Raw genomic sequence first — 14507 nt, forward strand, 5'->3', positions numbered from 1 at the left:
ATATCCTCAGAGGATTGTCTTTTTGAAAATCCTTTGTCAACGAAATTTGCAAACATCAGCCCCTCGTTTGATTTTTACTTCAATTTCAATTTCATTTATTTTTAAACATAATTTCTTAAACTAAGTACACCGCGTAGCTCCAGTATGTGTTACAATTCTAAGGAGCTACTTAAAAATCTTATGATTCACTTTCCCGTATCTCAACTTTTCTCAGACTTCTAGATGTTTGATTTAAATTTCAAAAGAAAAATGCATTTCATGACCGCTTATGAACTGTACAGCTCGTCCCGATTCCATCAAGATTCATGGAATGAACCATTTCTGCACGTATCACATTGCACCATAACGAACCCAATGCCAGGTAGAAAGCAGTTATTAGTTTTCAATCAAATAGCGATCTATCCATCGACGTTGCGGTAACGAATATATCATTCGATTCGGAAAGTTTAATATTTTTCCTTGTCTGTTCTTCGATAGACATAACGATTTTGAATTTCATTATCATTGTGACGCGGTTTTCATGTTCCATCAATCAATCTTCAATTCGATTCTAATTTGCGGTTTTAAGTTCAATTCATTTTATGGTGGTTCACAAGCTGAAACTTTATAGCTTGTTTTGTTATACCATGCACCGTTCAGTGGAAAATTTTCGAGAAGCATTCGGCTGTCAATTAATGTCTTTGAATTTTTTTTAGCGGGACTCCGTCTCGACAATACATTTGATCTGCTTCATGAAGCCTTCTTTTAACCGAACTTCTATTCTACCTCTGGATGCTTCTTTATATATATATCATGAAGAAACGAATGCAATGCTTACAGGATAACACGAATGATTTCAATTTTAGTTTCAGGTTTTTTGTGTCACTACTATCGGATTTTGAATTATGTCTGAGTTTTGTTGTTTTTGCTTCCGAAATTCATGTCACAGCAATTTCTTTTACTCGACTATGTGCAGATCAATAACAACACCGAAATGATTTACCGACCCAGGCAGGAAAAACCCTCTCAACCAATTATTATTCGTCCTCACATTTCATTTTTGTTAATTTCACTGCTCTCTATCGTATTTATAACGGAATTGTATAGTGTGCAACAGCCACTAAAAATGCCATAGTTTCAACATCATTGCTTTTATTTATATTGTTACAAGAGCAATCAGTTTTCTGATCTTGAGAGCATGGAGAAAAAATTGCCGAATCAGCCCGAGTTCATGAATGGGTTTTTGTTTCACTCTTTCGTTTTTTTTTCTTCGTTAAATTGTTTTCTTGCTGAATGAAATTTACGGGAAATGTGCTTGGAATTATTTAGAGCAGAAAATATACAGAGCAAAAAAAGAAAAAACAATCAAAATTGTCTTCGCTATAAATTTATTGTTACTATTGATTTTGTGTTTGGTTTAATTTTAGATTAAATTTCCTGAAAAGAAAAGTGGTGGGAGTATAAATGTGAAAGGTGGCTTTTCAAAATGAAAATTTAAAAAAACATACACCGTGTAGTGTACACACGCGGATGGGGTTGATTGTAAATTATAAAACCAAACCGAAAGTTTAATGTCAAACCTCTATTTACGAGAATGTTTGCTTGAAACAAGGATGATTGAATTTGAAGTTGCGTGACATGGAGTTGTTTTTTCGAGTTTTTTTTTTTCTTCTTTTCAATGTAATTTTATGATGTCAAATAAGTAATCGGTTTATAGGTTTTATATGAACGAATGCCATTTACATATTACATATGAGTTTTACATAATTTTGTTGACACTATTTTGGGGAGAATTTGACGTTAATTTGTTTTTTATCCTAATAATATTCAGATTTGAGCTAATTTTTGTCATGAAATATTCATGATGTTGTTTTTGATTTTCATTTGTATAACTGTTGTAGCATGCAACATGTTTTTTCATGTTCAGTAATAACCAAGCGATTTTAATTTGAAAACGATTTTCGTATACAAATCAACGAGAAATTAAATAATTTATTAGATCCGGTCATTGACAATTGAATGTAAAGTCAACGCCAGGTTTAATTGACCGCTGCTCTTTTGCTGAATCAGAATGTTAAGTTTCATCATTTCATAGACATTTGACGATTTAGTTGCGACAAAATTCAACATCTGTTAACAACATACAGCCCAAAATAATGAACTTTCAATGATGAAAGGTGACTTTTATACCAAACGTAAGGTTCAAACTTATGAAGTAAAAGATCTTGCGCTAAACACTATAAAACACTACTACATTGAAAATTCAATTACTAGATTTAGTAATGATCTCATGATAAAGCAAGATATCTGGGATTTTGATGCCTGACGCAAAAAATTAACGACTTTTGTGTTCAACTCTAAAAAGCTCAAAAAGTTTTGCTTATTCGCCCCAAATGAAAACTTCAATTTGTATTGTAATACCTGTCGTGAACAACAACTTAAACATTAAAAAATTTGTTTTGTTTTGTCCTTAAGAGTCAATTCGCCAAAACTTCGAACAGCTTATATGGAATCGGGACTCAAGCCGACGGCGATCCAAACGAGCTATGGCTCAAATGAATCGTCGTTCAATTCTGATAATATCGTGAAACAACTTTTTTCCCGAAAAATTTTTGTTGGGCTGTCATGGCCCTTAGAAAAATTTTCTCCGAAGTGATCGCGAAAATCGTTTTTTATCAATTACTCCAACATGCGAGATGTGAATAATGTCATATTGTGTACGTTTATGAAGGTCGATGAGCTGAATATTATTGACCAACAAACGCCGAAGTTCGGCCCACCCAGCCGCCACAACAAGTGAAGTCTAACAACTTTGAGCTCGATTTACTATTTTCAAAAAATTGATGAGGTAAAATTTTGGAATTTTGACTTGTTGTGGCGGCTGGGTGCGAACATCGGCATTTGTTGGTCAATAATATTCAACTCATCGACCTTCATAAACGTACACAATTTGACATTATCCACATTTTGCATGTTGGAGCTATTGATAAAAAACGATTTTCACGACAACTCCGGAGAAGATTTTTCTAAGGGCCATGTCAGCACAACAAAAAATTTTCGGGAAAAAAGTTTATAATATATCAGAATTGAACGACGATTCATTTGAGCCATAGCTCGTTGGGATCGCTGTAGGCTTGAATCCCGACTGTTCGAATCTTTGGCGAATCGACTCTTAAACATCATTCCTCATTAACACCCTCAGGACACTTATAGAGCTCATAAAGAAAATACGTTTTCATTCAGGCGGACCAAAAACGTCACATTCTCTCACCAGATAGAGCGCCAAAACAACAACTTTTTCTCTCACCTTTTCGTTTCCACTCACGTCACGTTATGAATAATATGAAATTGGATATTAAAGTAGATTGCTTCCATTGCTCACGCCAGTATGAGTGAGTGATATACCGCAGTATTTATTTGTTGTTGTGTTGTTGTTATGTTTTGTCTGGAATGTAACTTTTTGACCAGCCTGAATGAAAAGTAGTGTATGTCACTCGGAACAAAAAGGTTTGTTTTTGACGACAATTTTCACCACCTGGGTCGAAAACAAACCTTTTTGTTCGCAGTAACATAAGATACTATTTTACTACATCAGTTGTGTAATAATTTGAGATAAAAATCAAGCCTTAGCCATTCCCTTGGCGGAATGATATACACTTTATGTTGTCGGTCTGAAATGTTATTAGAAAAAAATCAGACACCATCGCGATTGAGCCAAAAAAAAAAATCAGGCGTCGATTCGACAGAACATGTAAGCGATCCGGTTCCAATAATAATAACAATAGCATTCGGTTTTCAGTCCCGACATTCCCATTCATATAGTTTATTCACCACTGACCAGACCAGTAAATGTCGTTTACATTTTTGAATCGAGTGGAAATGGGAAAGTATAATTTCTTAATAAAATCATCTGTTTAAAAATTTAAATATTCCTAAAAGACCGTCTAAACGTCTTTACTATATTCGTTGCACAATACTCCATCCTACGTCAGCTTAAATATTTATTTTTTTTTGTTAATTTTATATTTAATTTTTATGAAAATATATTTAGTTTTCTCTATTTATAAATAATTTCTAAATTAATTTTTACTACAAAAGGGGGTGTGTCTAAGCTCTCTCTCTATACAATAATTTGCTTACTTAATTTCATCCAAAATATCTTCAAGGTATTGCTTTTCGAATTGCATTTAGCATCATATGGGTTGTTGCTGCAATCATATCTCAGTTACGTGACGATAATATCTTCATCTTCGTCAAAATTATCATCGTCGTCCGTGCGCTGAACTTCACCATCTTCAAAATATTTTTTAAACTCATCCCGTAGACACGACGATTCCAAGTGTTTATTCAAATAACTTTTCAATGCAAACGACTTCCGGCACCTAGTACACTCGTATTGTTTATTTATGGAATGGGTTTGCATATGAGCACGCAAATTCGATCGATCCGCGAATGCCTTGCCACAATGGGCACATCCATACGGTTTTTCGCCACTATAATTTAAAGACCGTGTAAATATTGTGACGCGTTCTAACAATGGTTCGTAGTGATATTAGATACACTTACCTATGCGACCGAAGATGCCCTTGAAGTAACCACGGCCGAGAGAATAGTTTACCGCAAACAGCACAGCTATGAGTAAGTTTATGTGTGAGTAGATGCATTGCTAAGGCGGGCATGGACACATATGCTTTGCCACATGTGTGACACTTTTTAGCTGATTGTGAATCGAGACTTCTATGGGTTTGCTTGTGTCGACTTAAGTTACTCGACGTAGCATATTGTTTATCTGAAATTTGAAATTTTTGATAATTATTGAAGAGCTGCAACTGAAATTGTATCTTGACTCTCTTAGATTGCTAGATCGTCATAGTTGGTCGTCGATCAAAGTAGATGACCGCTTTCTGTATATTTAAAAGACATAGGCTTTTTGTAATCGATTATATTTTTCGCAATTCCGGTCCATAATCATCACCTTTCCATGCATCCATTTAATGTCGTTTTGATGGTATTTATTTCACTGTATTCCGGGACAGAGTGCAATATGAACTTTTTTTCGCACGCAGTGCGATATCTACTTTTTTCGCACGCTAAAGAAACTATTACCTTCAACGAAGGCTAAATTTTTATAAATAAAAATCTTGCATTGACCAGAAATCGAACCCTCGACACCAAAAGGTTTTTGAACACAAAGCAGCGACTATAGCCATTCGGCTATAGAGTCACACAATTATACCGAACGTATTGTTGAAGCGTACATATGTACTATTGTACTAAGCATTGACTACTCGATTTCATTCAACGCGTCTCTTTACATCACATAGCAATGTGTATCATAATGCAGCCTTCTTGATCGTTCAAATGAATTTCTGTATACACAAGAATTTTGGAACAAAATGTAGGACATGTTTTGCATTGGAAAGGTGATTATGGCCCGAAATTGCGAAAAACGTTGTATCTACCACGGTAGGTATGCCGGTATTTTTTCGCACACGACGTTTTGTCGACCTGGACTTCGCCTCGGGTCGACAATCGACATCTAGTGCGAAAAAATACCTTCACACCTACCTTGGTAGATAAATAACTATTATGTTTGTTCAATCGTTGTAACTTAAACTACTACAAACAGCAAACGCATCGCAATTTGTCATAAATCTTGGGTTTCATTTGTTTGACGTATAAAAACAAAATCTTTTACTTCATTAGTCTCAACAAACGTCTTGCTATTAAAAGAGGCTAGTCATTGCTCAGACATTATTTTTGAAGTCAATATCGATAACATATGACTATTGAAGCAGTCATTATTAGTTTTAATTCTTTTTCTCGTGAACGCGTAATGTCGCAGTACCCAGTACCGGTCTGGCTACCAAAAGGTTCTTCGGGAAATCAGGATAATATCCGTAAAATTCACAAAAGACCCTTTTTCATATAAAAATGCAAAAAACCATTCGGAATCGCCCGAATTCCCTGTATGGCCAGTCCGGATGATGTGAAAGTGAAAAGTTAAAGTAAGACTTACCACACAATGGGCATTTGTATCTTCCCTGCCGCTTTTCTTCAACATGAATTATTTCGGCTTCTCCGTTACCCTTCTTTGTTCGACCATCATTTATCATAACGGAATCGAATATTGTCATTGCATATACCTTTGCCTCGCCGTTGCGGTTTAATTTGGTATTTTTCGATTTTCTTTTCACCGATTTTGTACTGTTGGAAGATTCGGACATGTATGAACTACTTTGCTCTGTATCAGATGACGATTCGGATGCTGGTGGCGTCAGTGGTGACACATTTTCTCGTGATTGATTATTGTCATTGGAATACGTTAATTGGGGATGACTCGAATGCGATGCACTTTCATGAACTTTGTCAATTTTGTAATGAATTTCGATGGTGCTACGAGTATTATTTTGATTATTGTACGTAACGTAACTGGTCGATATCTCGTTGACGTTAGGATCATAGTTCTGGTCCGGATTGAGTATTGTTACAACACAGGGTGCCGGAAGCGGTGGTAGACTTTGAGATAATGACAATAAATCGTGAGCAGCTTCAGTTTCTTCGATGCTTCGTTCCCGAAATACTTCATTCTGTGGGCCCGACTGAGTTGAATGTTTGATTGAAGTCTGCGATTGGAAGCTTTTGGTATCTTTAATATTTGATATGTTTGCGTTGTGACCACTTATGGTCGTTTTGACGTCATGATGTTTGTAAAACGGCTGTTTGTCTTTGATTTTACTTGGCTGAGATATTGTGTAGAATACTATATTGTCCTTGGATCCATTTGTCGCATATTCTACTGAATTTTGATCAGTTAGATTGGAAGTTACAGATGGAACGTCTGAAATTAAACAAAAAAAAAGTTAGGCTTCTTATCAGTACAGGGGAGTTCTTGTTGCAATGTAATCAAAATATCTGTACACAATGTTTGGATTCAATACCTATCGAGCCACTACAACTGAACAAATTATATGAAAGTGGGACCACAAATACAATTGCTACACCGTGCACAAATCATTTTTCTTTGAAATGAACCCGATACCCTTTTAAGTAGAAAACCCTTTTAAACAATTCAGCCATGAACAAACTATCCCGTCGACCACAAATCTTTATAACAACAAAATTATTATTTATTTCATAAGTAGCCAACAATCTACATTAATGTTTGATATTTGCTCGTAATATTATTTCCCATAGTTAATATTTATGCATTTGCGTCAAACCACAAAGTGCACAATATGCATGTGGTTGAAACATATGGGGTTTTCGGGTGGTAAATTGAACCATTATGCAGGTAATAGAAGGAAAAAAAATTGTATTTCGAAATGGTTAATAAAAATTAAATTGGCATTTACGGTGCTATATTTTGATTCTTCTGTGGGGGGGAGGAAAAAAAAACTTTTCAAAATAAATTACATAAAATTTGGAATAATTGAAGACCATAAAATAAAATGTATCGCATTGTCATGAATTGAATATATGTTATTGTAATAATAGCTTGTCATTGACGTTATCCATAAACATCTTTTAAAAAGCATTTAAATTCCGATTTAACTATAAAAAAATAATTGAACGCTGCGTCCATTTTGTATTGTTCACGGATTTTGAATAATTTATTTTAAAATTTGTTTATAATCCATTTATATCCGTTTTGTTCTTTGTAACAGTTCGGACGCGTAGCAGAGGCTACCACCCGGTTTCACCAATTTTTAATTATAAAGGATAGACGAAGGAAACACAACGTCTGTTGGTTGGGTGTCTGCTATTTGGATCTGACCCATAATGACACTTTTCAATAAAATCAAAATGACAGTCTCCATTTCTTAGAATTTACAGTTAGAGCCCAATAAAACTGTTTCTATTCAGTTTCAGCTGTTCCCAACCACTTGCCCGTGTTCAGTACATAGAAAACAATGTAAGTAGATTTTTGACAGTGTTTCAAGTAGCCTCAACTGTAATTTATATTTAATTACAAGGCTGTTGATTTGTTCGAAACTTTGCCTATTTACCCTCCTACTTTTCATTCGAACAAAATAGTTATTTACGTATCTCGGAATAGTTATTTGTTTATTGGTGAAAATAAAGCAAATTTTACCGAAAAGAAGAGCTGCACTCACTTACATCAGTTTTCCGGGCTATGACTTTTTTTTAATTCTAAATTTCACTTGCTGAGGATGACGAAATTAGTTTTTCCGCTTCTTGCATCTGCGAAACGAAGTAGTTTCGCCATTTACTCATTTTACCGTATACCTTTTTGAAGTCATAGCTTAGTCTTTAATTCAAAATTACCTTTGAAAAGCATAAAAAATATGAGTCGGAATTATGAAATTAATGGGGGCACTTATCGGTCTCGGCTATTAATTTGCTTATGTTCAACAAATCATTGGCTTGTCCACATTAATGTGTACGTTGACTATTTTTCTAATCGATTAACGTAAAGTACAAAATTTCTATTTTTGCATTTAAATCTCGTATACGTATGCATGCCATGCCACATTTAACCGCACTGCATGTAACTATTGATTGGAAATTTCATAAATGAAAAACTAAATTTTTACCGTCAATCAACTGTGAAAAAATAGTGAATATAGTCAATAACAGCATTGAAAATTAATAGCTGCAGCCTCTGTTACGGAAGTTTTAACAAAATATTCCAGAGAAAATGTAAAGTTTACTATGAAATATTTTGACAATAAAACGACTCGGAAAGACAATTATTGCTTCCGTGTAATATAGACTTTAGAGATTTGTTTTCCCGCAATTACCCAGATAATTAGTTATAATATCAATATGAATAGTAGCTCTATAGATTAACGAAAGTTTTTTAGGACCTTAAGTTGACCAGAATTTTTGACCAATATTTTTTCTATTTTATAGGTTATGTAAGTTCTAAAATATAATTTTCGGGCTAGACAAAATGTTCCCAGCTTTTATTCTCAATTCAATTTACTACAGAACAAGGATTTTCTATCTTGCGTCCAGGGGGAGCAAAAGACAATTTTCCATTGTCAGGTCAGGTTTACAAAAGTATGATTATTTGCTTCTGATACATCTGTTTCACCTGATAAACTTATTATGAATGACGACAAACGTTTTTTTTTTTTTTTGTGGGAAATGAAGCTCAGGGATCATCTGCCAGAACTAAGGAAACTTTTTCGGAGAGTTTCTCCTGTGTGTTCTGGACTGACTACGATTCGGAACTGTTAGGCTTGAACTTCAATAATCTAGAATCGTTTTCATAAAATAAGAACTGTTAGGGTAAGTAAAAATTATGCGAAAGAAGTCAGGCGAGTATTAAAATTGAGGAAATTTAAGAGTCAATTTGCCAAAACTTAGAACAAGTTGTATGAAACAGGAAAACAAGCCATCGGCGATTTCTGGATTTCCTCGAAGTTATTATGTTTTCACGCCAGAAATCATGAAAAAATGGTCTGCACTGGGGTGACCAAAATAGTTTTTGTTGCATATCACCAACAATACGTGAAGCGCATTGGTGTTGAGGGCGCACATGATGGGTTGGCCTTTAAAAGATTTCGGAATTTCGAGATTTTCGTGTATGTGGTGCAGTAGCTATTTTAGGTTAAACAAATTCCAACTTTCGGAGAGTGTTTAAAAAAAATTACAATGATAGACTTGGAAGGTATGGGTGTCGTTGGATAGATAGTGACCTCTACTATCCATGACACCATAAACCTACCGCGCCACGACTTTCGTTGAGCTTCAATTTTGATTGAATTGTAATTTTTCTGACGAATTAGACATTTTTAAGGCAGGGTTGGAGTTACTGCCAACTTCCGCTTTGGGAAATTTCGTTTAGGGCCTACAAAATTTGAAAAAAGTCAACTAATTTAATTTTGTCGTATAAAAATTCATCTGTACTTCGGGTGTCCAGTATGGCCAGTGCGGCACTGTATCAAGTGTTTACTATCATATTATGATCATATTTTGTACGTTAGCCACTTACCGGAAGGATTTGGAAATATGTTAAATTTTTTGTATTGGTGAATTTGTGAAAAAATTTCAAATCCTTCCGGTAAGTGACCAACGTACAAAATATGATCATCATATGCTAGTAAACACTTGATACAGTGCCGCATTGGCCATACTGGACACCCGAAGTACAGACGAATTTTTATACGAGGGTCCCCTGATTCAATTACTGTATACCCTCCAAAAATCGCCGATGGCTTTTAGAAATTAGAAATTAAAAAAGTATTGGAAGTGAATAAGGTGAACTATGTGTACCCAATCTGGTCGCTTAAAAGCTCTTTCTGTAATAAGTTCCCAGTGAAGACTGAAATATGTCAATAAAATTCATCGGACCTGTTGTCAATCCACATAGCAATTTACAGTTGCATATGTGTGAATTACATATAGTTATATGAAGAGTCACATGTGCGTAACAACTGTGAATTGTTATATTGCAATTGTGACGTGATAGAGCAATTTTAAGCAAAGATGGAATGTATTCGATGATTGTGATAGCTTTATGATTATGAACACTCATGACACCGGTAGTCGAACCCTGTGATAGCTGGAGTGAGTGCATTGCTCGTCTGACTGGGCAACCTGGACTATACGCTATGTGGTTAGGTTTTTTGAAATCACTTAACTGAAAAAGACATTTTTTGAAGAACAAACAAAACTTCAAAGAAAAAGCAATAATTAGCAAAAGAAATGAATGAACTACTACCCAAAAATTCGTATTATAAGACTTGAAACAGAACAGAAACTACACCAACTCCATTTCATGTTGAATAACGAAAATAAATACAGATTTAAAGCAAATATTCCATTTATAACAAAGTCAAAACAATATACGACAATATCCTCATTTTCTAAGATGCAAACAACAATTTTCTTAGATCGTAAAACATTAATTTCGTTTTGAAGTAAAACATTTTCAAATTTTAATAAAGATTTTAATTAAAATTTCCCCGCACAGTGCGATGTAATAGTGTAGCATTAGTATACAAAATATAGTAGTAGCTCAATATGACAAAATGAACAACTTCCTTAGCTGATGGTGGGTTTGGATGATGATGAAGATTATGTTAGTTAAGATTGTCAAGCGTTCGAGTTGTAATGAGTTGAATATGTTTAAAGAGTACATTTTCATGTTGATATTTGACTACATTTTGGATAGAAAGATGTTGAGACGTATTTTTCTTATAAATACAATGTTTGCAAAGAAATATTATACTTATTTGTATTATGAACCAGAAGAAGTTTCCGTTGAGAAGAGACTTTTACTGTGTATATGTTCGGTTCTTTAGTGCACTTAATGTCTATATTTCTTCTGAAAAGAGTATTGATTTTCCTCCTTGCAAACGAATCAACCCATTGAACATATGCTGCATTCCCAAGCATGTAAGACCTGTTACATTCAATTACAACAATGAATTGGAATGTTGATTAAGACAAAATATAAAACTGAAAATTCTATGAAAATTTTACTTTATCCGAATTTCAATCTACAAAGTGTACACTGCTCACTGCAGACTGTATGCTTACTAAAATAATATTTTTCAGTTTTAGCAGTTTCTTGGAGAAAGTCGAAAATAATCAATTTGCACATGGTTTTTTTGTGGTCGTTTTTGTTCCACTGGAATGATTGATCAAGGGATACAGTTTTGAAATTCAATTTCAACTTTTTGTTGCAATGAACCGACTAAAATTTAAATTTCCTTCATTGCCTCGCTTGAAGTTCTTATATTAGCTCTGTTGGTCGAAACCTTTCATGGCATCGAAAATAAACCCATTCCTTTTCATCAATTCTTTTATTTATCTATTTTAAGTAGACGAACTCCACGAACACCCAATCGTCATATGTTATTAAAATCGTATTCAAAGACTGGGAAAACAAATGTAAGTGTACGTACAGAGTAAAAGCTTCATGCTTGGTATATTATTTTGTTTTGTTTTGTTTTTTTTTTCGTCTTCGAAAATACGAACAGAATGAGCGTCTATATCTACGCGAATATAATGCTAAACTGGAAATACACTCACGTAACAGTGAAAACCTCTTTATTCACCAAGCATTTATTTTATTCTTTTAGATCCCAAAACGCATCACATAAATATTGCAGCAACACAAAAAAGATCTTTTAAGTTGTGTGCTTCAAGTTTATGTGCTATTCCTTATGCGGGACGAAACTGACTGGTATAACTGGGGTGGAAGATATGTCTGGTAATGCGTTTCGGGGGGTGAGAGATGATTTTTATTGTTACAAATAAATTGCAGGTTTGTGTAGTAGACTACAGGAATACCAGGAATACACATATGGTAATGTATTCACATATTCTCACAGCGAAAATGCCATTTTAATGCGGGGGTTCATGCATGAAAGAAGTTTGGGTAGGTTTCGCCAAATCTCTTTAGCTTGAGTTGAGTTTCCGTTCCCGCCACTTCGGGCGATTTGTTTATTTTATGGCTTTTATGCTCACTTTTATGTTTTTTTATACAATACATGGCCACTTGAGGGTTCAAGTTTAATATGTTCAACAATCATGCCGTTGAGGGTGAAATTTCTGTTCATTTCGCTTAATGGAAAATTCGCGCGAAATATTTAAATATGTGGTGCTAAATGCTTAATACACACTGTACGGGAAGAGAGAGAGAGAGAGAGAGAGAGAACGTTTAACATTTTCCTTTCGAAATGTGTAGCCTGCGGAGTTTTTTCAATAAAATAATGTTCCCTTCATAATTTTTTATTATGAAGACGATTTTCTGTATTTATTGCCACATGTAAGGCATAACCTTACATAAATAATAAAAATTTAGCAGAAGCTGGCACGCGCTTATTAAAACATTTTTAACATTTTCAGTTGATTATATGAAATGAAGACAAAAAAATTCAGGGGGAACTTCATCGAGAGTTGTATCATTTCAATAACTTCGAGATAGTGCACATAATAGTGGAGGGTATGCAATTAATTCACAAATTGACGCATAACAGTAAAAGCGATTCCATCTCACAAAGAATTTATTCATTTTCCTGAAAATATAAACAAATTGAAAACAATTTTCCATTTCTGCTTTATGTCTTATATACACGACAATTTTACCAGAAAATTAGAGAAAGAAAACTTTTCCATTTAACGAAACATAACTCACAAATTTACCGAAAAGAAACCCTTTCACTGTTGTGACTATATACAATTGCAAAAGAATTAGCACTAATTACATCAAAAAGAAGGAAGACGAGAAAAAAAAAACGAGAAAAACACAATTAGACCGATCTCTGGCCTTTCTGGTTCACAAGAAAGTCTTTCGAATCTCTCTATAATATTCATTAATTTACCGGAAGGGTGTATTTTAATATCTTTCTCCTCTGGAAAATGTATGTATACCCGAAAGCAGAAGAGTGGACATTATGAATAAAAACATTCATGAAAATGGAAAAATACGACAACCCCTCTCATAATCTTTCATTAAAACCTTTGTTTAATTGACTCGAAATAGTCCCAATTAAAACATAATTACATTTTACTTTGATTCGCATTTGAATTGAGGCTCCTTTAAATTAGCAACATAATTTACCTTAATAAAGTGACACAAGAGGATTTCGATCATTTGCATATTATCCATTAGAAGCAAACCTTCGAACAGTGGAAAAGGAATATGATGTCAGTCTGTGCTATATTCGTTTTAAAAGCAAAGCAACGAAATTGCTTCGCATTCAATGTGTAGATGATATTTGGAAATTGCCACTTTCGGAGTGGTCTCCTGATTGAAACCGTTTATGAATCGAGCACGATACACTTTAACCACAACATATTCCGAAATATCTCCCTTCCTAAAATACACTCCACTCACCTTTCCGCCACCTCGTCTCCCCTCTTTCAACTGGCGTTCTTCACTAAAAATATGTACGCTCGTGTAAATTCTATGTGACAATGACTTATCTCGGATTAGATTGGTTGGACAACGGCAGTCACAGAGAACGGACGTGTTTATGCGTTGCTCTCTAAAAGTGTTTCTTTTGTGTGGCTGTGTGTGAATTCATTTTCGATTTTGTCTAATTTCTGTGCCAACTTTTACGGCTTTGGTGTTTTTATTTTGCTGTAATGTTTAAATGGTGAAATTATTTTAAAGGTTTTATTAACGAAGTCAAAGTGTTGTTCTCGTAGGTCATTTTCTCTTTGATCAATAAAGTCGTTCTCGCCTCATTGTGCGATATCAACAATTGTGTTATTTCCTTTGTTATTTAACATGTGCTTCGTGGCGTCGGTTTACGGATTAACAATCGACTCTACCAGAAGCTAATGCTAAATTACGTGCTCGATTAATGTACGAAAATGACACATTGCCGTATGGCATCTGGCAGTCAATTTTAGTGCAGGTAAGGTACAAACGCTTCGGGTTCTCATTTGACACCCCAAAACCACATAGCAAATTTTTACAAATTTGCTGTGGTACAATCCCAAGATACAGAAACTATCTTGTACTCCAAAATGACCGCGAGGTTTAACAGATCTATTGATTGATACGTTGTATGGATGTCAAGGGATATGACGAAATACGA

General features: G+C 34.5%; 1 protein-coding gene across 1 annotated transcript in view; it reads right to left on the reverse strand.

Moving 5' to 3' along the window:
• Nucleotides 1-2654: 2654 nt before the first annotated feature.
• LOC119073701 (zinc finger protein 181) overlaps nucleotides 2655-14507 on the reverse strand; it is a 45725-nt gene continuing 33872 nt past the window's right edge. The window contains exons 2-4 of the mRNA XM_037179301.1: nucleotides 5999-6820; nucleotides 4546-4768; nucleotides 2655-4472 (exon numbers count right to left, since the gene is read on the reverse strand). Coding sequence (XP_037035196.1) covers nucleotides 4205-4472; nucleotides 4546-4768; nucleotides 5999-6820 — 1313 coding nt within the window. The 3' untranslated portion in view covers nucleotides 2655-4204. The remainder of the gene's footprint in view (nucleotides 4473-4545; nucleotides 4769-5998; nucleotides 6821-14507) is intronic.

The sequence above is a fragment of the Bradysia coprophila genome, unplaced genomic scaffold, assembly GCF_014529535.1.
Source record: "Bradysia coprophila strain Holo2 unplaced genomic scaffold, BU_Bcop_v1 contig_138, whole genome shotgun sequence".
NCBI classification, from domain to species: domain Eukaryota; kingdom Metazoa; phylum Arthropoda; class Insecta; order Diptera; family Sciaridae; genus Bradysia; species Bradysia coprophila.